The following is a 24,592-nucleotide window of genomic DNA, read 5'->3' as shown; positions in this document are numbered from 1 at the left end:
AATTCATTTCTGCATGATTCAAATGGAGACAGATGCAGCCTGTGGGGGCAGAGCAGTGGTGAGGGCAGAGCACGTACCTTCGGGTGACTCCTCCTGGACGTAGGTGCCCGTCAGGTACCGGTGCACGAGCGCGGACTTGCCACTGGCCAGGTTACCCACGATCCCCTGCAGACACACAGAGGGAACAGAAACCCAGTGCATTAATCCCTGGGAAAAGCAGAACGTTCCACGAGAACCCTGAAATAACATCTCAGGGCTCGAGGAGAAAGCCCACGCCACTGAACAGTCCCAAAGACGCCAAGACAAAGTTTACAGCAGAGCTGACAGGGGAACTCGGGCTCTGCCCGCAGCACTCCTGTGCTCAGCTGCCCATGGGACACCAGGGAACACAGAGACTGCAGGGAGGAGCCTGGCACCTCTTCACTGGGAGAAGCTTTCATACTGGGAACACCTCTGGAGGCTGCGCTCTGTGATTCCCACTGACTCACCCTGAAGCACACGTGATATCTGTGGCTGTGGGCAGACTCATCTTGCCACGTCCACCAGCACAGGATGGTTTGGGCTGGAAGAGACCTTGAATATCATCCATCCCACCCCCTGCCATGGGCAGGGACACCTCCCACTAGCCCAGGTCGCTCCAACCTGGCCTTGGACACTTCCAGGGATCCAGGGGCAGCCACAGCTTCTCTGGGAATTCCAGCCCAGGCCCTCCCCACCCTCACAGGGAGGAATTCCTTCCCACTATCCCATCTATCCCTGCCCTTTGGCAGTGGGAAGCCATTCCCCCTCGTCCTATCACTCCATCCCTTGTCCCCAGTCCCTCTCCAGCTCTCCTGGAGCCCCTTTAGGCACTGGAAAGGGCACTCAGGTCTCCACCAGGATGTGTTGAAGTCCCTGACTTTACCAAGAAGTTCCCAACTCAAACCATCCATGCCCAACACCTGCCTGGGAACATCTGACAACCACCAGCAGCACTTGACCCTAAAGCTCACAGGAGTTTTCTGCTGAGCTGGTTCACTGGCCTTTGTTTTTCAAACCCAGGCAGAACTAACAGAAAGCAGCCCAAAACCATAGGAGTTTTCCTCCTGGAGGTGCTCCCATTCCAAAAGACATGGAGATTTGCATTTTCTGTTGCTATAAAAGGGCACACAGTGCTGAGGACACTCGGTTTCTGGGGGAGGAGATGGGAACTTACTTCACCCTGTAAAACAAACCAAGCCTACTCTGTTCTCACATGTTTACTTGACCCTCCCCAAAGGTTCAGAACATAAGATCCCTGGAGACAAGATGAACTCTGCTGATGGGCCCAAGATTGCCAAACTGACCGAGGCAGCAGGAACAAGTTACACATTAGTGCACAGTCTCTACTCCATTTTCTTAATTCTAAACCCTAAGAAACCACCCTTTATATCAAAAATCGCTTACAAGTCCCGTGTGTATGGACATTAACATTATTTTATATTAGACTTGGGCCAAAACTTTAACTGCCAGGAAAAACAGAAAAGCATCAACTTGGGGTCCAGTGAGAGTGAACAACTTACATACTTTGGCCATGGATGGGGGTAATTTATTCTATTGAGAGACCCCAAATATTTGAAAGACATCAACTGATTTGAGAATACAACATTTTTTTTTTAAGTATCCCAAAGGTCCCATCAAAATACATAATTTTACAGCACTTTGGGTTCTCTGATACATTCCTCCTTATAGGGATCCACAATGCCTGGCTACAAGAGCATTTGGATATTATAATGCTGCAAACTGATACCAAAAGCACCGTGATCAGGAGGAGGAACATGTATTTCAGTGAAAAAAATACTATTTCATACAGAATCTCAGACTGGTTTGGGTTGGAAGAGACCTTAAAACTCATCCCATTCCACTCCCCTGCCATGGGCAGGGACACCTTCCACTAGACCACGTTGCAAACACAGCTATAAAATCTGCAATTGCATGACAGTTTTATTTTCTCCCTAGACAGCTCCTTCAGAAAGCACTCAGGAGAGATCTGCCTTCTCCTCACCTGGCAAAACAGGATTCCTTCAGATCCCACCTCAGAACCTACAAGGCACCACCTCTTTCCTACCAGGGATCAAACATGACATGAAAATCTAAGAGAACTGTCCTTCTCTTGTTCGGTGCAGGGCTTGGCATCACAGCTCCAGGTCTCCCAATCAATTGCTCCTAAAACCCAGGAGCAATAAGTTTTACACTAGAAAAAAAATCCGACTTCTAATCCAGTTTCTCTCTTTATCAGTATTAATACTTAAGGCTGATCCCCCACAGTATGACAAACATGCCAGTATGTTTTCACAGCAGTCATATTCCCCTCTCCCATATTTTATACACACACCCCCCTCAGTCATCTCTATTTATTTATGGATATGTCTGAAATGCACAAAGTTATGACAAGCATGTTAGGGCACAAAAACACCACCCTAACCCAGTTCAGAAAGGAGAAAATTCAGCTACAACTCAGTGCTCTTGTCACTTATGACTTGTGCAACACTGAATCATTTATCTGCAAGTGCCAGACACACTGTAAAACGAAGCCAAACCACTGTGCCCACATCCTACTAAAGCCTGTTGGGAAAAAAGCTTAAATATACTGATGGCACTTGGCATTTGAAAGCTGCCCTGACTGCACTTTGTGTATTTTTTAGCAAGACATTAAGTGATTTTATCCAGAAAGACCCCTCATATTTATTCCGCTTAACATATCCTTATTTTACATTTGGATACATGGGATCCAGGAATACCAAAGGTACTGGGTCTCCCCACGCTCTTGACCATCAGAGAAGCATCGAAATCCTTAGGTAGAACTCCGTAGAAGTATTTGATCAGCACAAACCAACCACAGGATCCCAGAATGGGTTGGGTTGGAAGGGACCTTAGAGCTCATCCAGTGCCACCCCCTGCCAGGGGCAGGGACACCTTCCACTATCCCAGGTTGCTCCAAGCCCTGTCCAACCTGACCTTGAAAATCCTTCTGAACACTGGAAAGAAACCAAGCCCTGAGTGTATTGCTAAAACAGGAGGCAGAGGCAAAGACTGGTGTTCTTTCCTCAAAGACATGTTGAAATGTAATCCTTCCTTTATTGCAGCCCTGGGTGCTTCCCCTGCTCTCCCAGAGCAGTTTCTATTCCCTTTAAAATTCTGCAGAGCCCAAAGTGTACAACAGCAGCCACTGTATAAATAAATCAGAAATAAAAATCAACCAACCCCTCAACTTCAGGACCTCCCAGCCCCTGCAGAGAAGACAACCTCTCCCAGTGAGCTATTCCCCACATCCTGCTCAAGAGGGTAAAGCTGGGGCTCCTTCCTAACCCTGCCACGCCAAGTCTGATCCCCACACCTGCACTGCTGGAGCAGCAGGTCTGGCTTTCACATGGCCCTTTCCTTCCTCAGCCATCAGTGAGCCCCGAGGACGAGGCTGGAAGGCAGGGAATGACCCAGAGATGGACTCACAGCCACGACTGCTCCCCAAGGGCAGACAGGCAGCAAAGGCAGAGCACATTCCAGCTGGAGTTCCCAATCTGCCCTCCCTGCTGGAGCACAGCTGGTGCTGCTGGAATGCACAGTTTGCAGTGTTCTAATCCAATTATGACTTTTGTAATGGTCAGAGTTCTGCTTTCACCCTGGCACAGCCATCCTGTGCATGCTGACCACTGCTAATCAATTCTCGGCAGCTGCAATCTGTTTTCCTACCCCTGGTTCAGACACCACGGGGGCAAAATACCCAAGACAAGTACTCACATGATGCAGCCAGGCTGTCACAAGACAAAAACATACCCTGAGACCATCATCTGTTTGTGTTCTGTGTTACAACAGGCAGTAACACAGCTTGGGTCCCACCTGCAAGCCCCGGGTGCCTTGGGGGGTGCTGTGAACTAGCAGGGCTCAGAGAAGGGGAAGGGATTTGCAAGGAAACCCTCTGTAGATCCTCCTCAGAATAAGCCACCACAGTGTTGGACTCCTACCCAACCAACACCTTCCAGTCCCAAATTCTTTAGAGTTTTACTTCTGTGAGGTATTTAGGGATGTGTTTGTCTTCAAAATTACACCCCAGTGATGGGGCCTCAGTTACTCCGAGCTGCTGGTTTAATTCCCACTACCAGGAGGTCTCATCTCGGCCTCCATGTTCATTTCTCTTAAAAGAGCAAACCTGAGAAACTTCCCCAATCTGCCTGTGTTACTTTTGCCTTTTCTTTCACCTACACGGAAAGCAGCTCAGCCAAGGGAAGTTATTGTAAGCAGCTATTAAATCACTGCTCACTGTTACAGTAAAATGTAGGGTTTGATTCACTAAATGAATATTCAAAATATTTTTTTTTTTAATTTGGTATCAATTCAGGTAAAGTCTTCCAAGAGAGGGAGAGAAGACATTTGGCCCTTGAAAAAACAATGAAAAATTATTATGGTGAGACAAAAAAACCTTTATATATCAGCTGCAAACTTCCACCCCCCTCTTACAGACGTGTCAGCCCTCCCTTGGAAGCTGGTTCATGGAGCCAGACAAGTTGCAACAGCAATAAAATACAGAGAGATCTTTGAAGTATGATTATAAAAACTGAAGATATATAAAGACAGACCCCTCCCTGGAAGTGTCCAAGGCCAGGCTGGACAGGGCTTGGAGCAATCTGGGCTAGTGGAAGGTGTCCCTGCCGGTGGAACAAGATGATTTTTAAGGTCCCTTCCAACCCAAACCATCCTGGGATTCTATCATATTTGTGTAGAAGAAAAATGCTTTACTGATTAAAATTCCTTCCTATGTTTTTTCCCCCACAGTAGATTTAATGAAGTGTGGAAGATTCACATTTGTGTGTAACATTTTCAGGATGTTTTCCAAGGCAGAAGTAAACACAAACTCACCACTTTCAGCTCCGGTACAGATCGGCTCAGTGTCCATTCCTGGCTATTTACAAAGGCATCTGTGAAAGAGGAGAACATTCCCAACGTCAGGATAATGACATTTAGTGGTCTGCTGCACACAATTTCATGCCAAGGCTCTGGCTGACCAAAATTCACCCTGATTTCAGGAGACTGACAGTCCAACTTGACAAACACCAGGGGTTTGGACAAATCCTATAAAAAAATCCAGAATCCCAGAAGCGCCCATTCCACACAGACCTGCCCTCAGCAGCGAGTCCACCCATCTCTCATGCCCTGGCATTTGCAAGCCCAAACCACCTCCAGGCCCTCAGGGTTCTGCAAAGACTCTTCCAGTGTATCCAGGGTTAAACCATTCCCCATCCACCTTGACACATTCCTTCCCTACAGGAAAAGCCTTGGGCTCCTTGTCACACTAAACATCAGCGACTGCAGCTGCCACCATCCTCCCCACAGGTAAATGAGAAAATTTGCTGGTTCTAAAACATGTTATTTTCTACTGCACATCACACTCAATGTCAACAACTGCAGCCAGCAGAGTCGCTGGGAACATCCCTGCCCAGGGAGGGGAAAACATCTCTTTATTCATAAAACAGGCTATTTTTCTGTAGTACAACCCAGACAGAAAGAAACCACAGAGCCATTTACTTCAGAATTCAATCAGAAGTACTGGGGGCAGGGGATGATTTCTTGAAGAATGAATTAAGTTCATCACTGCTCCCAACAGAAATCAAGTCCTTAGGGCTGCACCCAGGTCCAGCCTCACTGGTAATCCCACAGGGAGGACAGAAATAAGGCTCTATTTTTCTAGCTCCAAACATCATTTTGCTCCTTGCACAAAGGTCTGGCCAACTGTAAGCAAACAGAGTGTGGTCTTTCTGATACAAATCCAATCTGAATATTGATCAAAGCCTCCCAAAAGCCAGGCAAACCAGCTGAGTGTCTGCGCCACACACACAGGATGCTCCTCCCGAGCAGAACAGCTCCCACTGTACAGGAATTGAACAGCAGAACAGTTCCCACTGTACAGGAATTGAACAGCAGAACAGCTCCCACTGTACAGGAATTGAACAGCAGAACAATTGAACAGCAGAACAGCTCCAACTGCACAGGAATTAAACAGTAGAACAGTTCCCACTGTACAGGAATTAAACAGCAGAACAGCTCCAACTGCACAGGAATTAAACAGCAGAACAGTTCCCACTGTACAGGAATTAAACAGCAGAACAGCTCCCACTGTACAGGAATTAAACAGCAGAACAGCTCCAACTGCACAGGAATTGAACAGCAGAACAGCTCCCACTGTACAGGAATTAAACAGCAGAACAGCTCCCACTGTACAGGAATTAAACAGCAGAACAGCTCCCACTGTACAGGAATTGAACAGCAGAACAGCTCCCACTGTACAGGAATTAAACAGCAGAACAGCTCTCACTGTACAGGAATTACACAGCAGAACAGCTCTCACTGTACAGGAATTAAACAGCAGAACAGCTCCCACTGTACAGGAATTGAACAGCACGGAGAGTCCTGGCATTCCAAACAATTCCTAATGCCACAGGAAGTAACAGGCAGAAAGCTACACCTGGCCATGTTGTCCACAGGGGAGCAAAGGTTCTGCAAGCCACTGCTCCCCCTCCAACACACCCATCAGCTGAGGGAAAAGGTTCTTTCATTTGATCTTTTCATCTGGAGAATAAAGAACCTGGAGGCAATTCCCTATCCTCACTAACTTAAAAGACCATCCAAGCTTTCCCAGTGACCAACTGAAAACAATCTCAAAGCAAACCTGTATTTTCCAGTGTATCTCTATTAATAAATAAATTACTTTTGCTTCAATATTACAAAAAGACCCATCAGCCAGGAATTTGGAAGCCTTCCCCAGTTATATTTAACACATGGCTTTGTATTTCAGCTGTGAACTGACGCTGTACAGTGGGACATGTGTGTTTGTATGAAAACACAGGGAAAATAATCAGCATTTTGGTGGATTACAGACTGGAGCTGCCTCCCACACACCCACTGGAAGGAGAAGGAAAACCAAAGGCTCAGATTAAAACGCTCTGAAGACTCAGGTTAACCTCTGGCATCCCAGGTGCAAGACAAGACACTTGGGGTCATTTGGCTCCTGTTCCATGACCTGAAATATCCCATTCCATCAGAACCTGAGGCCACAGGAAAATTCTTTCTGTACCATGCCCAGGTGAAAATCACAAACAAGCAGCAATTTCCATTTGGGAACACTGCAGTGAGACCTGCTGCAGGAGCCTGAGGACTCCAAAGGGACACAGCTTGGGTGAGATGTTTTCCTCCCTTCCTGAGGGAAGGAATATTTTTCCTTACAGTGGGCAGTGGACTGGGGAGCTTTAGATTGGCTATTAGGTCCTGGCAGGAACTACCCTTCTTCCTGGTTTGCTCTGAGCTACTGTGGATTTGGGAAGCTGTGGCTGCCCCATCCCTGGAAGTGTCCAAGGCCAGGTTGGATGGGGTTAGTGGAAGGTGTCCCTGCCCATGGCAGGGGGTGGAATGAGATGGGCTTTAAGGTCCCTTCCAACCCAATCCATCCCATGAATCCATGATTCTACCCTGCATTCCCCTTCATAACCCCAACTACCATTTACATTCCACAGCTCTGTTCCAAAACACTTTTCCCTGACAATTCCAGAACTATACATTTATATATATCAATATGTCCATATGGCATGATTTGAACAGACCTGCTTCTCCTTCCCCCCTACCTGTGCATGCATCATTCCTTCCCTCATTACTGCAAAAGATGGATAAACAGAATCCCATTTCATCTGCAAGACTAAGCAGTGGGAGGACCAGCCAAGGCCAAACAACACAAGGAGGTTTCAGCTCCTCTGCAGATTCTCAGGATTCAAGGAAAACCATCAGTCTCAGGGCAAGTATTATCCCTGACTCGTGGAGGTTTACATGTGTGAAACAAAATGGGAGCTCTCTATTAATGTCAACAAGCTTCAATAAAAAAGCAGCACTGGATTTCCTCACCATAGAAAATTCAAAATAGATGAGGAGCAGAGCACTGCTACCAGCTTGGAGAGGTGCAGAAACATCTCCCAAGCCAAAGGGCAGAGGCACAAGGGTAACAAGAACATCAGAAGCCCTGACACTTTAAATATTATTTTGGAAGATGTGTACATTCCCAAAGCACAAGTCAGGGAGGAGAGGCAACGAAACACAAGGAGGTTTGTGTGCCATCACTGGGATGGACACTGAACTACCCACTGACCAAGCTGGTTCTCAGAGGAATTCCTCAGGAAGGAATGATTTATTCCAAATTAATCCCAAGACCCATGGAAGTTCAGGTGAAAAGGTCAAATACTTAGAACATCACAGACAATCCCAGGGATTTGCCTTTTCTTCCTAAATAAAGGAAATTAAATTACAGCTACAGCACGACCCAAACACTGGATCCCTCACACCGGAGCAGGCAAAGCCCAAATTGTGAAGTCCACAAAAATCTTCTGCTGAAGCACCAAACCCCCCAACTACCACATGTGGATTTAAACATATTGGAAGAGATTTGCATAATAAACAGAACCACATGTATGAAGTTGACTGTTTGCATTACTGCCCGACTCTGGAATTCAAGTGAACTCAACCTTCATGTCTCACTACAGACTGTACATATGAAAGGAATGACTTCTGTCAATAATTAATCACAGTTGCATGTGCTGCTCATTTAACTTCTGCATCAGTGATCAAAAGCACCACACACTCACAGTGTCACTCGTGTCTTTTTAAAGCAGGCACCAAGATCATTTAAATTGCATTCTCCTTGCCAAGTTTACTTTTCCCCAACATGGTCTTCGTTTTTTTTTCATGTCCACCACCACATTCAGAACTTCTCAGTTCCACTTCCACATCACTACATTAAAGCACAAACTCCAACAAGATCCTTGGCTATTTTAAAACCTCAGTTTAGTAACTCAGCTCCACCCAGAGGAACCTTCTATCTCAGTTCCAGCACTAAGAATGAGATGTATGCTCTATTTTGGTTCCCCATGAATCCCACAAGGTTGGAAGGGACCTTAAAGTTCATCTCATTCCACCTCTGCCATGGGCAGGGACACCTTCCACCAGCCCAGGTTGCTCCAAGCCCCATCCAACCTGGCCTTGGGCACTTCCAGGGATGGGGCAACACGTGTTGGGGTGAAATCTCAGGGGTTGGTGGCCATTCTTGGCCAGGTCTGTGCACTCCAAGGCACAGAACAGCAGACAGCTTCCAGAAAAGCCCTGCTCAAAATTTTCAAACAGAAAAATTTACTTCTTCAAAGCCGGGAATTATCACTAAAAACTAAATATTCGCAGAACAAAGTTAAAGAGAGACAACATCCATCATTTGGAAGAGGGGAGCAAAGTCACACATGAAAACTGGAGGAGTTTCACAGCCTTTCTGGAAATAACCACAGCCCCAGCCTGCCCCAGTGTCCAGCAGGCCGTTTCATTCATCCTTGAATTTGAATGCTGGAAGCCCTCTCCTAAATCCACTTCCCTGCCACGGGCAGTTGCAGCAAGGCAGCTATCAGACCTCAGAGTCAACAGTTTTAACTGGGGCCAATTAGATGTACATCACCCTCTCCATCCTTTGGGCCCCTCTGCTCAAAGAACCCCCCAAGCCAATCAAGTCTGCCTGTTGATTAATATTTCAGGAGAGCCTAAGCTGCCTCAAAACCATCCCAGCAGCCCCCCATGGGCAGTGCCAGCACAGCAGCCTCTCCCCCACCAGCCCTTGTGCCACTAACCTTGTTTTGCCCTTTTTTCCCCCCAAATCTCTCACAGCTTTCTCTGCCTCTGATCCAGATGAAAACCCAGTGGCAAACCTGACCAAAAGGAGGGATGAGGGAAGGGCGGGCAGATGTCTCTGCAGGACAACATGAAAAGATTGAAATCTTCCACAATTCTTGGAAAGCTCCTTAGCAAGAGCTTCCCTCAGGCAATCCCAACATTCCTTTGCTGTCCTTTTAAATGAGGAAAAGCTATAAATAAATAAAAAATAGAAAAGCCATGGGATTTCTCTGGAAACACTCAGCAAAAGATCCTTTTTGCTAAGAACAGGAGCCCTCAAAAACACATGAATGAAGTTAAAAGTACCAACAGCCACATCACACCCTGCTCCCTCTTCAATAATTTCTGCATTACAAGCAATATTTAGAGTTACTTCTGACTTTGAAATAAAAACCTGAGAGTGAAAAGGTACAGAAAACATTCCTACAAGCTCCCACTTGCCCACGAGGATGCACACGAGGCCACACGTGTCTCTCTTGGAGCCGTATCAAAGCAGCACTTTCAGGACGTGCTTCCCAAAGCTCCTGTGCTAATTTTCTTAGCAAAGGGGGAAATATGCAGCTTTTGGGTTGAGACTTGTGATACTCCTCAAAGATGCATTCTTCAGGAGAGGTAATCTCACAGCACATCCTCCCAACCCAGCCCCCTTCACTTCAAGTCAAAGCACCGACTCAGTTCCAACAGAAAACAGCAGAAAAACATCCTGACATGTTTATTTCTAAGCTTTGCATAAAATATTATTTGGAAGAGTGTGCCACGTTCCAAAAGGCCCTTTTTTCATCTTATATGGGGCTCTGAGCAACCTGCTCCAGTGGAAGGTGTCCCTGCCCATGGCAGGGGGTGAGATGGGATGAGCTTTAAGGTTCCTTCCAAACCAAACCATTCTGGGATTCTGTGAATTTTCTCATTTATCTCAGACCTGTTTAAAAAAAACAAAACAACAACAAAACAAAAAAACCAGTTTTTCATATGGATTCTCCCTGTTTATATGTTTATATGGTGTAATATATATTACACCAAACAATAGCTACAAAGCAATAACAAACAAAACACTTAGAAAAGCAATTCAGCAGTATCAGGATAATTTAAGGTTTTTTCCTTCCTCACTCAGTTTGATTAGAATTATGGATTATCTGGCTTCACACTGTATGCCAGTAAGGAGATGGGTAGTTGCAGCAGTAATTCCTAACAGTCCCCTTTTTCTTTCTTGAATTGCAGCTGTCATTTATAATTCTAGGGCAGTTTAAGCAAAAAGCAGCATTGCAGGGTGGCCCTGACCCCTCCAAGCCCTCCTCCCCTCCAGCTCCAGCTGGGAACCCCAGCCAGGCTCTGGGAATCATCCCAGCACTGCCCAGCACTGTTTACACCTGGTTAACAGCATTAATGCACACACTGCAGAGGAGTCACAAAAACTGCCACAGAGCAACTCAGCTACAGCCCTAAAGGCAGAGGGACTGGGGCAGCTGCCAGTTTAAGGCTCCTCCCCTCCCTCCCAACGTTGTCAGGATGGATAAAATCCCACAGTTCCAACATAAATGTTTGATATTGGACAGATTTATTCCTGGCCATCCCTACTTGCTAATTGTAAATGGGAGAACAGCTCTAAGCTCAGCACCTTTAAGGCATCAGGCACCTCAGCCCAACCTCGTCAGAGCCCTGCAGATCTCTGACATCTGAAAAACCTTCCCCTGTAACTGAGACCTGTATTAAACAGATATTTAGGTCAAACCCCTAATCTCTCTTCCAACAGCAGCTGGCAGCTGCAGCAGTGTTATCCTTTGTGCTGCCATGGAAACAAAGGGAGGACCAGGATGCAAAGAGCTGCACACCCTCCACAGCCAGGAGCCAGCCTTTCCCAAAATTCACTGCTGGGCTCTCACATGGCACTTGGGTTCTGTCTGGAACTTTTAAATTGCTGATATTGAGAGGGTTTTAGTTGCTGCCAATATTGCCCCTCATCTCTCTCACAGCCACACTCAACCTTGCTCAACACAGTTTCTGGGTGGGTGCAGAGGTGTCATCTCCTCAGCTCCCACAGCTGGGGTAACCCCACACTCCCTAAAACAGCATGGAATGATGGATAATGTATGCAAAACCAGTCTCACGTTTGAAGTTTTACATCTAACACCACCAAATTATTTGTTTTGTCTGTAAATACAATATAGCTCCAACCACAACTTGTCATCTTAGCCCTCCCCACCCCCCCAAAACAGCCCCTCAAAAACCCCAGAACCAAACAGACTATTATTTCAGCTCTAAGCGGTTTACAAGGAAAAATAAATTACATACTTAATAAGAAAACCTTCCCATTCCCTGTGTTTTCCCAGCAGGTCAGGTCCTGGAGCTGACACACAGTTGGTGTAAGAGAAATTATTATCCCAGAGATGAAACACAGTTTCCTCTTGAGACAACTCTCGTTGGGAGAAGCAAAGTCCACAGCAACAAGGGATTTTCTGAGTGAGGACCATCAGGATTCCAGCTCAATTCCAGTACAATGCACATTTCTTAATACTCATCCTCACCCCCAGGAGAAAAGTGACACCCCTTTTCCAACAGGGCAATGACAACCCCACCAAGAGCTTGAAAGGAATACAGAAAGCTGACACAGAGAAAATGAAAGCATCACTGTAATAAAACTGCCCCCTGCTCCAATAAAACTGGGGAAGGAAATGATCATCTCTGCCGTGCAACGGAATAACACATCTTTTTTTCAGGCAATAAACTGCATTTTTGTAAGCACCAAAGCCTCAGAGAAATGGAGGTAAACACACAATTACAGCAGTATTGGAGTCCAGGAAGAAAAAGAAGGCATTGGAGATGAAATGTTTAGTAAATGCCTTGTTTTGTTGGGTCTACCCAAAAGCAGGGCAGTGTCAAAGGTGAGGTCTGTTTTCCACCACCTCCTGTCCCAGGGGAAGGGCAGTGCCAGCACAGGAAAGATTATCCCCTGTGTAACCAAGTGAAAACCTGGAGATAAGAGTTTGAGCTGTTCCAGCCACACTCAGAACAGCAGGAGGGAGAATCCAGGACTGAACCCATGTCCCAGCAAAGATGTCCAAAGTACCCAAAATGAGAGCAATCGTAGCCCACGCTGCCTTTCCCGACCACAGAGACAAACAGGGAATTAGCCTTTCTTATCCAAAACTGAATATTAATGAGGAACCTTCCTGTGAAGCATCCAAGATGAAAAGGGACAGCTCCTACAGCTGGCACAAGAAGAATCGGTGGCAAAGGACAAATTAAAAAAGATGAATTGGAGGAAAAAGAAAAGAACATTTTAAAACAATATGGAAACAGATTTTGTCTGGCAAGGTAGAAAGAAAAGTCACAAAGTCAAAGTAGAGATGCAAAAAAGTGACTGAGACTCTTTGCTTGGCAGGTTGAAAAGACTTTCAGCTTTCCAGATAAGCAAAAAATTAACCAGGGGAACTTGGTGCCTACTTAGCTGAGAAGAACACAGTATCAGGGAATATCCTGAGCTGGAAGGGACCCACAAAGACCATCCAGTCCAGCTCCTGGCCCTGCCCAGGTCCATCCCCCAGAGTCACCCCCTGTGCCCCAGAGGATCATCCAAACCCTCCTGGAGCTCTGGCAGCCTTGGGGCTGTGCCCACTGCCCTGGGGAGCCTGGGCAGTGCCCAACCAGCCTCTGGGGGAAGAACCTTTGCCTGAGATCCACCAAAACTTCCCTGACACAGCTTTAGCAACAATAGTCAATAAAACCCAAGTATACCATGAGTCATCCTGCTCAGGATTTCCACCACTGGGACTGCACAGAAGAGTCTGTGCTGGGGTAACACCTGAGCATCACCCAAATTTAATCAGCAGAACGTGAAGCAGGTTGTGGTAAATGAGCAAAACCACAGCAAGCTCTGGGGGGAACAAAGGCACAGGAGAAAGGAGATGAAGGGACTATCAAGTCACGCTTCATAAAACGGTGACAAAAGCACAAACTCTTAAGACTGGCAAACACCAAACCCCAGACTAAAAATTTACAGGGACCTACAGTAACAGGACAAGGCTTCCCACTGCCAGAGGGCAGGGTTAGATGGGATATTGGGAAGGAATTGTTCCCTGGGAGGGTGGGGAGGCCCTGGCACAGGTTGCCCAGAGAAGCTGTGACTGCCCCTGGAGCCCTGGAAGTGTCCAAGGCCAGGTTGGACGGGGCTTGGAGCAACCTGGGCTAGTGGAAGGTGTCCCTGCCCATGGCAGGGGGTGGAATGAGATGAGCTTTGAGGTCCCTTCCAAGCCCAACCATGTTGTGAGTGAACAAGCAGTTCAGGCAGGAGCAGCCCTTCCCCACAGACACAACCCCCAGTACTGCACTCCCTGCTGTGCATCCCTGCTCAGGGCTCCCACTGCCAGGGTCCTGCAGGGACTCACAGCTCAGTTGTCTTTCAGATTATAACAAAGAGGAAAACTGTTGGGCTGGGGTTTAATCTGCCTCTTACTAGTTTCACAACACACTTGTTAATCCTTAGGCAGGAAGGGATAAACCAGAGTGACTCCATCTTTACCTTCCCCTCCTCTCTCACAATGACCCCTCTCGCCTTCCCCTCCCCAGGCTGCCCCACTGCTCAGTGGGAGGCTCCTGCCTGGACCAAACACTGTCTTTCTAACACCCCTTTTTGCTCTCCTATACCTATTTCCAGAGGTGATGTCCACCATCGCCCCCCAAAGCCTCCTGAGATGGCCACACTAGGCCTGTTTAATGGAAACAGGGTCACAGAATCCTTTAGTTTGGAAAAGACCTCTGAGATCACAGAGTCCAACCTTTGACTGATCACCTCCTTGTCAACTAGACCAGAGCACTAAGAGATAGGACAACTTGCTCTGTTCTCTCCTCTCTGCTTTGAGCCCTGCAGAGCCCTCTGGGTGGGATTTCCAGAGAGCTCTTCCCCGATGCAGAGATCTCTGCCCAGACTTACAGCTCACTGAGAGCTGTGACACGAGTCAGGCCTGTCCTCTGCCCGTGCCACCCTCCCCAGCCACCCACAGCAAGTTCAATCCTCCCGGATATCCATCACCAACCACCCCAAGGTTCGCCTGGAGCTCTGCACAATCTGGTTTTCACTTTCCCAGGGCATTTATCAATATCTTAACCTGAAGAGGCTGCAGCAGATTCCTCCAAGGTTTGCTGCTGTTTTTTTTTTTCAATGGGAAAAATCATTTATTCCTATACATGATTTTCTTATTTTGAAAAGGTTTTATACACAAGAGGACCCTCCCTCTTATCTGATGGCAGCTCAGCTCAAGTCTTCAGGCGGAGAAATTCTCGCAGTCACCAAAATGAACAGATTTCCCCTACAGAACTCTAGTAAACATGAGGTATGACTTCCCCCATAAAAGCAGAGCCTGCCCTTCCTCAATGCCTCATTTCCCCATCCATCTACAGATGGGGATTATTACTCTCCATTCCAGCTTGGTGCTTTCACTCTGAGTGTGATTAATGTGGACAGAGGCAAACTCTGCCCCTCATCACACCCCAGCAGCCACGATGAAGTCAGTGCAGTTTAATGGGTGTGATCCAGTAACTCAGTTAAACCCATACTCTCCCCATCCCTAAATGCTCTTCCCTCTCAGGGAACCTGCACACGAGACCACAAGTGATGGTGTGACTGAGGGTTCTTTATTCCTTGCTGCCCTGGACCATCTGGTGCAGCCACAGCACACAGCTGCCAAAACAGACAGCATCCAAATTCAGTGACTTACACATCCACTCGTGGCCCAACTTCCTTGCTTGCCCACCAAAAGCTGTGCTCTGGCATCACCTGATCATTCAGATGGGCTTTTATTTGAGGCTCCAGAGAGCGGGCCCAGCGTGTTTGTACAGAAGTACATCTCCAAAAACAGCTCCCCTCTCCACAAGGGAAATGATGACTTGTTTATGCAACACATTTCTGAAAACATTTTTTAGAACTGGAGTCATGTCTCCCAGATTGCTATGCTGGTTGTCAAAACAGAGCCTCTTTTTCCCTGACTATACCATATGCAATCCTAAATCCACTTTCCCTAACTTGATATCACCCATGCAAGATTTGGAGATGATCAGTGGAAAACACACAAATGAGACACTGTTCTCCAGAGAACGGCCCAGCAGGAATAATCTGAGAAGGTTTATATTTATTAGCCTGATGCACATCTAACTTGTTTAAACAAGGCTTTTGTCAAACGTCAAAAAAAAGTTCCTGCAATCCAAGGCTTGTTCTCCAAGGGAATTAATGCTGAGCTGCAACCAATGCACAAGCCTTGGTTACAGCAACAAGGAAACACTGCAAAGGGGCCCCATTTTATTTCCAGGGCGCACAGACCTGCTAGGAGAGAAAGGTTTATTCCCTGGGGCCAAGATGGAGAACCTGGAGCGGGAAACTGGGGTGGGAGCAGGTCCTGGGAACACCTGCCCTGTGTCTGTGTGGATGGGACTGTCTCCCTGACCTCACGGGTGAGGAGAGGGTCCCCTGGCACTTCCCAGTACAGGCAGATGCCCTGGATGCTCTCCCTGCCCTGTCTCCTTCCCCAGGGGAATGCCCAGACTCAGCTTTGGCAGCACACAAAGCAGTGCAGACACTCAGCTCAGGTGCTTCCCCTGCCCAATTAGTTTTTAGTTTCCTGTAACAAGGATTGAACATGCTGCCTAAGAGACTGTTATCCACCAAAACATTAAACCATCACAGATCCATCAGAGCATCCCTAAAAACCTGTGAATTGTCACTGCACAGCTGAGCAAGGGACCAGGTCCTGGAGCTGAGAGAAAGCCAAGCAAGGAGGGAAGGGCTCAGGGCTGGCAGCACCTTTTACATGAAAACTGCCTAAAACATAACAGTTCATAAAGGTAATGTGTGACTAAATGCTTCATTAGCAAAGAGCTTCCTTCCCCAACTTCCTATTTAAAAAGCACCTGCTATCTCCAGGCATTTCAAAAAACATGGGACCCGTGCAAGTATTTATTTTGGAAACTCAAAATATTGGTCAGATGAACTTTAGACTCAGTGACTGTAACACAAAGCCTCTTTCAACAACTCTCACTGGCAGATAAAGCTGCAAGTTTGTAGGAAGCCAGAAGTGAGGAAATCAACCTCCAGGATCCCAAGGTGCAGCAGCTCTCGCTCCTTCACCTTTGCCCTCCTGGAAGCGTGTCCCAGCTCACTCTCCACCCTCCTGGAGAGGCCTCACAGTCCATCCTACACCCCCTGAACAATCAGTGCAACATCTGAGATCTGAATCGAGACAGAACCATTGCAAGCACCAGCTTACTAATCCTTCTCCATTTGAGGCTTATAAAGCTGAACCTTTAGCTTTGCTAAAACTGGTAATACAACATTTTTTAAAAACACTCATTCAGGAATCAAACTGTTGTGGGTCTCTGCAAAAATCCTGCCCTCTGGCTACGTTCTTATTTGTGTTTCCTGGGTGAAGTGTGTTTTCCAAGCTTCATCAGGTTCCCATCACCTCAGGCACGTACTTTACACTCAAAGCACTGCACTAGAAATGGTATCTTTAGAGAAGCCCACGCAGAGCTCAAGAATCAGAAAACTATTTTGCTCACCTAAGAGACCAGCACCTCTGTCCTACAGTCCTGGCTCTGATGCTTGTTGCACTCACTACTGTACAACATGCAAATGACCCTTATTAAAGGAGAATTTGGAAAGGAATAATCTATTTTTGCACAAGTTCTCTTGTGCATCCTGACCTACAACATACTCTAGAAGCCAGGCTGAAAACAGACTCCTGCTAAATCCCTGCATCTAAACACTTAAAGAATTGCCCTCCCTTCAAATCCTGTTCCCTCTTAATGCCATAACCTCCTACTGCCTTTTCACAAGGTGAGAAAGGAATTCTAGAGGCCAGTTATCCCACAATCAGCTCTGCCCCTGTGTGAAGCTGTTCTCTGGAGCCTTGTGATGGCCACGGCCATGCCAACCAACCAGACATACTGCAAGCTTCATCTTCTGGGTGCAAAAATGGCAGTTTCTCCATTTTTTCCACCTGGAGACTTCCCTCTGATTCTGCAAACCACACCTGTGCTATGAAAACGCCCTGGGGTCCCCCCACACCACCCTCTGGCAGAGCAGAGCAGGGCACAGGAGAGCTTAAACCACAGCAATTTGAGACCAGGGGTGTCAAATATTTTGACCATCCTTTCTGTCAGGTACAGCAAGGATGACACTGGGCTCAGCATATTGACCCCAATGTTCTGCTGATTTTTCGTTGTGAACACAAGGCTGACAATTCCTGTCCCACCTCCCACGGTGCTCCCAAAAGCTGCTCTCCGAGGGGAACTCGGGCTGCCTTTGGGATCCCACATACACAGACGTGTGGCCAGCACATCAAGGCAGCTACTGCTGCAGATCAAAACAATTCCTGGCTCCTCCTCCCCGTTTAAAGGGCTTTAGCTTTTCCCAGGCAGCAGGACAGCCCAGTGCAGGCTGCAGCTGCTGCCAACAGCTGGAGCTGACCCCGGCAGAGCTACAGGATTGGAAGTTTTTTAAGCTACAGTGCATAAGAGTTCACATCCCAGAGTGAAAACAAAGCAAACCCCAAAATAAACTTCACTGTCTTACTAATTAAAGGGATTCGTTGCTCCAGGAAGGCCAACACAAACCACTGCTGTGGGTTAACAAGGTATTTTTAGCCCTCAGTCCTTCCAACATTTGTGCCGAGGCCGAGCAAGGAAAACCAACTACCCCTAAAGCATCATTAAAAGCTCTGTCCAGGAAGGGGGTTTCTTTGCATAACTTTATTTGAAATGTCACAGGACATCTGCATAAATGAAATCTCAGCAACACTGGAATTTCTATTCCATGACCAAGGTTTTCATTCCCTGTTGAGCAGCCAGTGAATTTTCACAGTCACCACAGACTGGTTTGGGGGTTGGAAGGGACCTTAAAGCCCATCTCATTCCACCCCCTGCCATGGGCAGGGACACCTTCCATAGACCAGGCTGCTCCAAGCCCTGTCCAACCTGGCCTGGGACACTTCCAGGGATGGAACAGCTTCAATAGAGGTATCTTATTTTAATAAATCTGGCACATTTTAACCAGCCTCTGCTGACCTCTACTTAGTGAGGGGGGTTTACCTGTCAACAGATAATACTGTTTATAAAATAAAAGCTGGAACTTAGCAGGGACAGGCACAGGGGAAAGGGAAAGGGTCTGAAGCCAAAAGAAAAACAAGTATTTCCAAGTTAACTGTCTTCACCTTGCTCTAGGAAACTGTGTTCTCAAAGGTATGGAAATCTCACTTCCCTGGTGAGAGTTCACTGCTTTTCTAAGAAGCCAACAAGTTCCTGCTTGAAACTCGGTCCCAGACCATGCCCGTAACGCTGTTCCAACCACATTCCAGATTTCCTTCTCCTCTAGTGCTCAAGTCATCTAAGCCCAGGATTAGTAAAATGGCATCAAATTGTTCCTCAGGGAGAGCAGAGCTGGGAAACTGAGGTGTCTTGTGCTCTGTATATTGTGTTTAGGGAAATCCAAAGCCAGTTTAATATAGAAATCTTCAGATTAAGCAGATGTGCTTATTATATGCAGGAGAACAAGGGGACAGACCTTTGTATATGGTAGAATTAAGGTATTCCCAGCAGTGAAATCTCCCTATTCCACAAAACTGTAATGCCTTCCACATTTATAGATAAATAAAACATTTAATATCCTAAATACCAACAAGACGCAGCCAAGAAAACCCAACTAATTTTATAATAGGTGATTTGGGTGATCCCCAACACCTGAAATCCAAGTCTCCAGCCCATGTAATGTAGGGCAGAGGTAACTGCTGATACAAATCAGCTGCCTCCAACTAACACTTCACCTTTATCACCTGTGGAAGTGTCTCCTCCCGGGCCCAGAACCACCCACATCTCTGCTGACTCACCCAAGGGGTTCCACCACATCATGCAAACTGGAGAGCACAGTTAAGGATCTGACAAGGTCCACCCACCTGAGTATACAACAGAATATCCACTATAAAGTAACAGCAGGATGAATAGTTCTAGGAGCTCTTATTTATGTAAAAACACAGTTCCAGCTTAACAACTTCCAGTTACTTTTGTGTTACAAAGGACCTTAAAGATCAACCAATGGCAGGGACACCTTCCACCAGTCCTGGTTGCTCAGAGCCCCACCCGACCTATTCCTCCAAAACATACAATGAAAAAGGCAAAAGAATATGGATTTCAGATAATCCCTACTGTCCAACTCATTTTCCTCTTACTCAGACAGTAAGATGAATATCCCAGGACAATTTGCTCACCTTATCTGCCCTGTGCCAGCCTCCAGTGCGAGGGCACAATATTTACATATCACTTGGGACTGGTGCATTCATTGGGAAACCTCATGGAATAAGGATATCACACCACGCTACCCTTCCCTCTGGGAGCACCTACAGAACCTATATGAGGCCAAGAACAGGGTGAAATGGCTCACAGCAGTTTGACACAGGATCCACCTTGCCAGCTTGCGTTACAAAATTAAAGTCTGAACGCAAGCCTACTGCTTTTATAGAAGAAAACAGCACTTTCATAAAAGAAAACAGATGTTTTTATGAAAGAGCTGCAATCATTACCTTCCCTGGGATCAAGCTGCCCTCCTCCATGCAGCCCTTGCACCCCTGCTGCCTCCAGGCCCCGAAATGCTGCCTCCCCAGCCAGAGGCCAACGCTGCCCAGGTGCTCCTCGTAGGGTGATTCCCAACTGACCCTGCTCAGCATCACACCTGGGCACGTTCAGCGAGCCCTGTTCCACCCCAAACCCCGTGGAGACGCGTCACCAAATGTCTGCAGAGCTGCTGGAATCACAGAACCATTGGAAAAGACCTCCAAGATGCCATCCAACCCTACCTAGCTAAGCAAGGTGCCTATTTACAACCAGACGTGTTTGTCCTCTCTAACACCCAAGCAATTATCGTGGGAAATTATACCAAGGCTACGCTGGAAAAGAAATGACTCAAACTATGTTAACTATTAAATGGCTTTAGGCATTGTGATACAGAAGAAGAGTAACAAAATTATCTAGGGAAGAGTTATATTATGGGTTTTTTAGATGAGCTTTTGCCCACTGAAAAAGCCAGGAGGCACTAAGAGGGCTCCCAAAGAATTACTGAATGAAAAAATCTCTGTCCAGACCAGTCTCCACAAAGGAAAAGCCCGAGATAAATGCCATAAGAAACCCACTATGGACCTCATGCTGAAAAAAATTGCACCTCTGAATTAAACACCTCAAGGTCACACCTAACACCAAGAACTGAAAATCTCTGACCACTCCAAGTGCTGTAGCACTGAAACCTTAAAATATCTGACTTGCCTGCCCACAAGGGTTTGATCTGCCCTTCAAGTACCCCCAGGCTGTGATCATCTCTTCAGATGCCCTGGTTCCCAAAGCCTGTCCCTCTGTCCTTCCCAAGCATTCCCCACCTGCTGTGCTCATCCCCACCACCACCAAGGCTCCTGTTCCTGCACCAGCAGCTCCCTGGGGGAATGCCCTGAGCATGGCAGCACCCAGGACACTGGTAAATACAGATCACTGTGCTCTCCTGGCACCTTTCAGGCCTCACCATCTCCTGCTGCCCATCAGCCCTGGACTTGCACCCTCACTGCTCATGAAGCCAAGAGAAACATGAGTGGAAGTTGTGACAGAAGACAGGGAGAGAAAACAACAAACAACACAAAAACTCCAGTTCTGCCACCATGTTCCCATGCATCCCAAAGGATGCTACAAGAAAAATTTGCTTCCAGAATGATGGGAGACCTGGTCAGCTGCAGCCCAAGGGCAGCTGATGCAACTAAAGAAGGGAGAGTTTCCACCTGGAAAAAAAAGAAACCATAATGAAGTTGAAAGTTGATTTCAGACACCTAAACTCTGCAGAGTCAGGCACTTCATCTTTTAAATTATATAGAAAAGTCACTACAGTCCTTAATATTTTCTTTAAAATGGAGTTCTGCTGAATTTCAAAAGGAACTGTTGAAAATCACAGTTTAAGAATTGGAACTCTGGGGAATAAAATGTCCAAGATGAATCACATTAGCAATTACAAGATTTTCTGCATAAGCCAAAGAATAAGCAATAGAAGTCTCCAACACTTTGATGCAGACACTGCATTTAAAAGCCTGTAATTAGTGTCACACCCAGCAGAGATACACAGTGAGCATGAAGTATACTGAAGTTACCATGAAGCATTTGTCAATGAGATCCTCACGAAGTTGGCCATCCATCCCAAAACATGAACATCTTCTGGCACTATGGACAAACACTCACAGTAAAGGTGCCATAATGCTGCAGGAAAAGTGCCAGGCCAGGAAATCCCAGTCAGAGCAAGCCCCTGGAGCTGTGTTACAGCAGATTCTTGAGCAATACCTAAACCTGAGCTGAGGAACAGCACACCACAAAATCCCCCACCTTCCCCCAAACACAGCACCAATAAATGAGAAACATGATGCCATTCTTTCAAGGCTCCTTCAGCACAGTATGTTTTCTCCCTGCAGCAATTTCAGGGCTGTTGAAGTTCTTCTCAATAATTCCCAAATTATTTCCAGAAGTGATTCATAGCATGCTGAGGGAGAAAAACTACAAAGAGCTCAAGAGTCTACTGAGAACTTGAATTTTGGGTTTCATTCTTCACAGTTGCTGTCCTAAGAGCAGGGCTAGAACATGCTGGACACATCTGTATAGCTGCAGTGAGATGGCTGGGATGTCAATTAGTGGAAGCCTCCACAGGGCTGGAAACATCCTGGAGCTGCAGAAACCACCTTAAAGGGACCTTAAAGAACACCCAATCCCACCCCCTGCCATGGGCAGGGACACCTCCCAGCAGCCCAGGTTGCTCCAAGCCCCATCCAACCTGGCCTTGGACACTTCCAGGGATCCAGGGGCAGCCACAGCTTCTCTGGGCAACCTGTGCCAGGGCCTCCCCACCCTCCCAGCCCAGAACTCCTTCCCACTATCCCATCTATCCCTGCCCTCTGGCAGTGGGAAGCCATTCCCCCTTGTCCTGTTCCTCCATCCCTTGTCCCCAGTCCCTTTCCAGCTCTCTTGGAGCCCCTTTAGGCACTGGGAGGGACTCTCAGGTCTCTCTGAAGCCTTCTCTTGTCCAGGCTGAACAATCCCAATTCATTCCTGAAAACTGAGGTGACCAGAAACTCAAAGACCTCAAAAGCAGGTCTGCCATTCCCACTGCATTTACACAAACAGTCTCCAACTCACATCCCAGTTGCAGCATCCCAGAGACACTCCTGAAACCCCCAACAAAACAGCAAAAGCCTCACAACCACTTGAGGCCCAAGGTTTTGAGCACAAGTCATACACTGGAAAAAACAAGACATTAAAGTGAAAAAGAAGTGAGAGTGCTACAAGGCTGCTTATTCCAACACCCAGCTGATCTTATTGCTTCTGCAATCACATTTTCCTAGGTTTGGCCTGCTGGGTGCATATTCCACTAAGCAAACATTAAGAAATAAAGGTGGTGAAATTCACTGTAAGTAATTTCATGAGTTGGAATTAAACACAAGCGCTTTTTTAACTCAAATCTACCCAGCCCAGAGAGAGAGAGAGAGAGAGAGAGAGAGGGTGCAGCCTGATTCTGAACTCCTATCACACAGCTCACCAGCCTAGACACATCCATAAAATTATTAAATATGCACAAGAATGGGCCTGAAACAAAGACACTGCAACCAGACTTCATTTTATATGTATTTATACATCATATAAAAATTACGTTCTAATATATATGTAAGTAAATCATACGTAACCCCCCCAAAAAATGCCAGAACATTGAAAAAAGGGAATTCACTAAAAAACACCCTCTGAGGTTGGCTGAAAAGAGCTGACAAGATAAGCTAAATTACAGTAGTGTGAGCCCAGGGGGGGCCCTGGCGTATCTGGGAAGCCCCATGTGGAGGTTACATGAAGCTCCTCGAGCTCCCACCCAGCACCCACAGCTTGTTAGTCAAGCCTTTATTAAAGCTCACCCTGTGAATGACTGAAAAAATATACAGGGTTCCATTTTTATTAACTTTAATAGGGAAAATACGTATTTCATGGTTTTGCTGTGATTTCTGTTCAGTTTTTACTGCAAGAAACCCCCCCAGCCTCCTCCCCCGAGGGCCGAGGGTGCTGCTGGAGCTGGAGGACAGGGGCCAGCACATGTAAACAGCAAAGGCCAGCAGCGTTTGTGACGGCTGCAGTGACACATTCCTGGGATTATTCCGCAGGAAAGGAACTCGGATCGAGTCCAGAAAGAAATGAGCTTTTTATTTGGAGGCTGAACCACGTAACCCTGCTGTCACAGGGTTTGCAGAGCTCCCTCGGGCGTGGCTGGCAACACATCCCTCTCTCTGCTGCAGGAGGGAAGGAAGAGTTAAACTCCTCTTGTTTTATTCCCCAGCTGCTGCAGTGGCAGCCCTGAGTGGGCTGGTGAAGGAGGCTGGACACAGACAGGGCTGGAGAAGCCGAGAGGGAGTAGGAGACACTCAGAGCCCAGTCAGGAGCCCCCAGCACACACCAGCACAGCATTCAGGGACAGACACGGGCCTGGGGGGAAAACCACAGTACAGCAAAGGGGTCTGAGGCCTTGTGCTCGTGCAAACAGCGTCACACACATCCTGCAGGTCACCACTCCACAGTAACCAGCTCCATCACCACCACACGCTGTCAAATCCCCAACACCAAAGCGGTTTTCCATCAGCAGTACTTCCACACAAAACCAGTGTGTCTCCACACTTTATCTGGACTATATATGGGCAACATCACACTGACTACAACTGATCCTTAACCTGGGCACCCTAAAAATACAAGCTAGAGCCTGCACACTCAGATCACACTCGATTTCTTCTTTATTTGGGGATGGAAAGGGATTTGTTATCAGTCAATTCCTTACATACTTTGCAAGGGTAGAGGTTAAGGC

At 47.0% G+C, this 24,592-nt stretch overlaps 1 protein-coding gene across 10 annotated transcripts in view; it reads right to left on the bottom strand.

Annotated features, from left to right (window-relative positions):
• The window catches only part of AGAP1 (ArfGAP with GTPase domain, ankyrin repeat and PH domain 1), a 314,556-nt gene that overhangs the window by 210,855 nt on the left and 79,109 nt on the right, over window positions 1-24,592 (bottom strand). For all 10 annotated transcript variants that reach the window (XM_027735152.2, XM_027735158.2, XM_027735157.2 and 7 more), the window contains exons 2-3: window positions 4,873-4,931; window positions 78-165 (exon numbers count right to left, since the gene is read on the bottom strand). In XM_027735152.2, coding sequence (XP_027590953.1) covers window positions 78-165; window positions 4,873-4,931 — 147 coding nt within the window. The remainder of the gene's footprint in view (window positions 1-77; window positions 166-4,872; window positions 4,932-24,592) is intronic.

This window comes from Pipra filicauda, unplaced genomic scaffold (assembly GCF_003945595.2).
Source record: "Pipra filicauda isolate LSUMZ 115617 unplaced genomic scaffold, ASM394559v2 scaffold282_size1924045_pilon, whole genome shotgun sequence".
NCBI classification, from domain to species: Eukaryota; Metazoa; Chordata; class Aves; order Passeriformes; family Pipridae; genus Pipra; species Pipra filicauda.
Note: the sequence above shows the minus strand (reverse complement) of the source record. Positions and strands in the feature narration are given on the sequence as shown.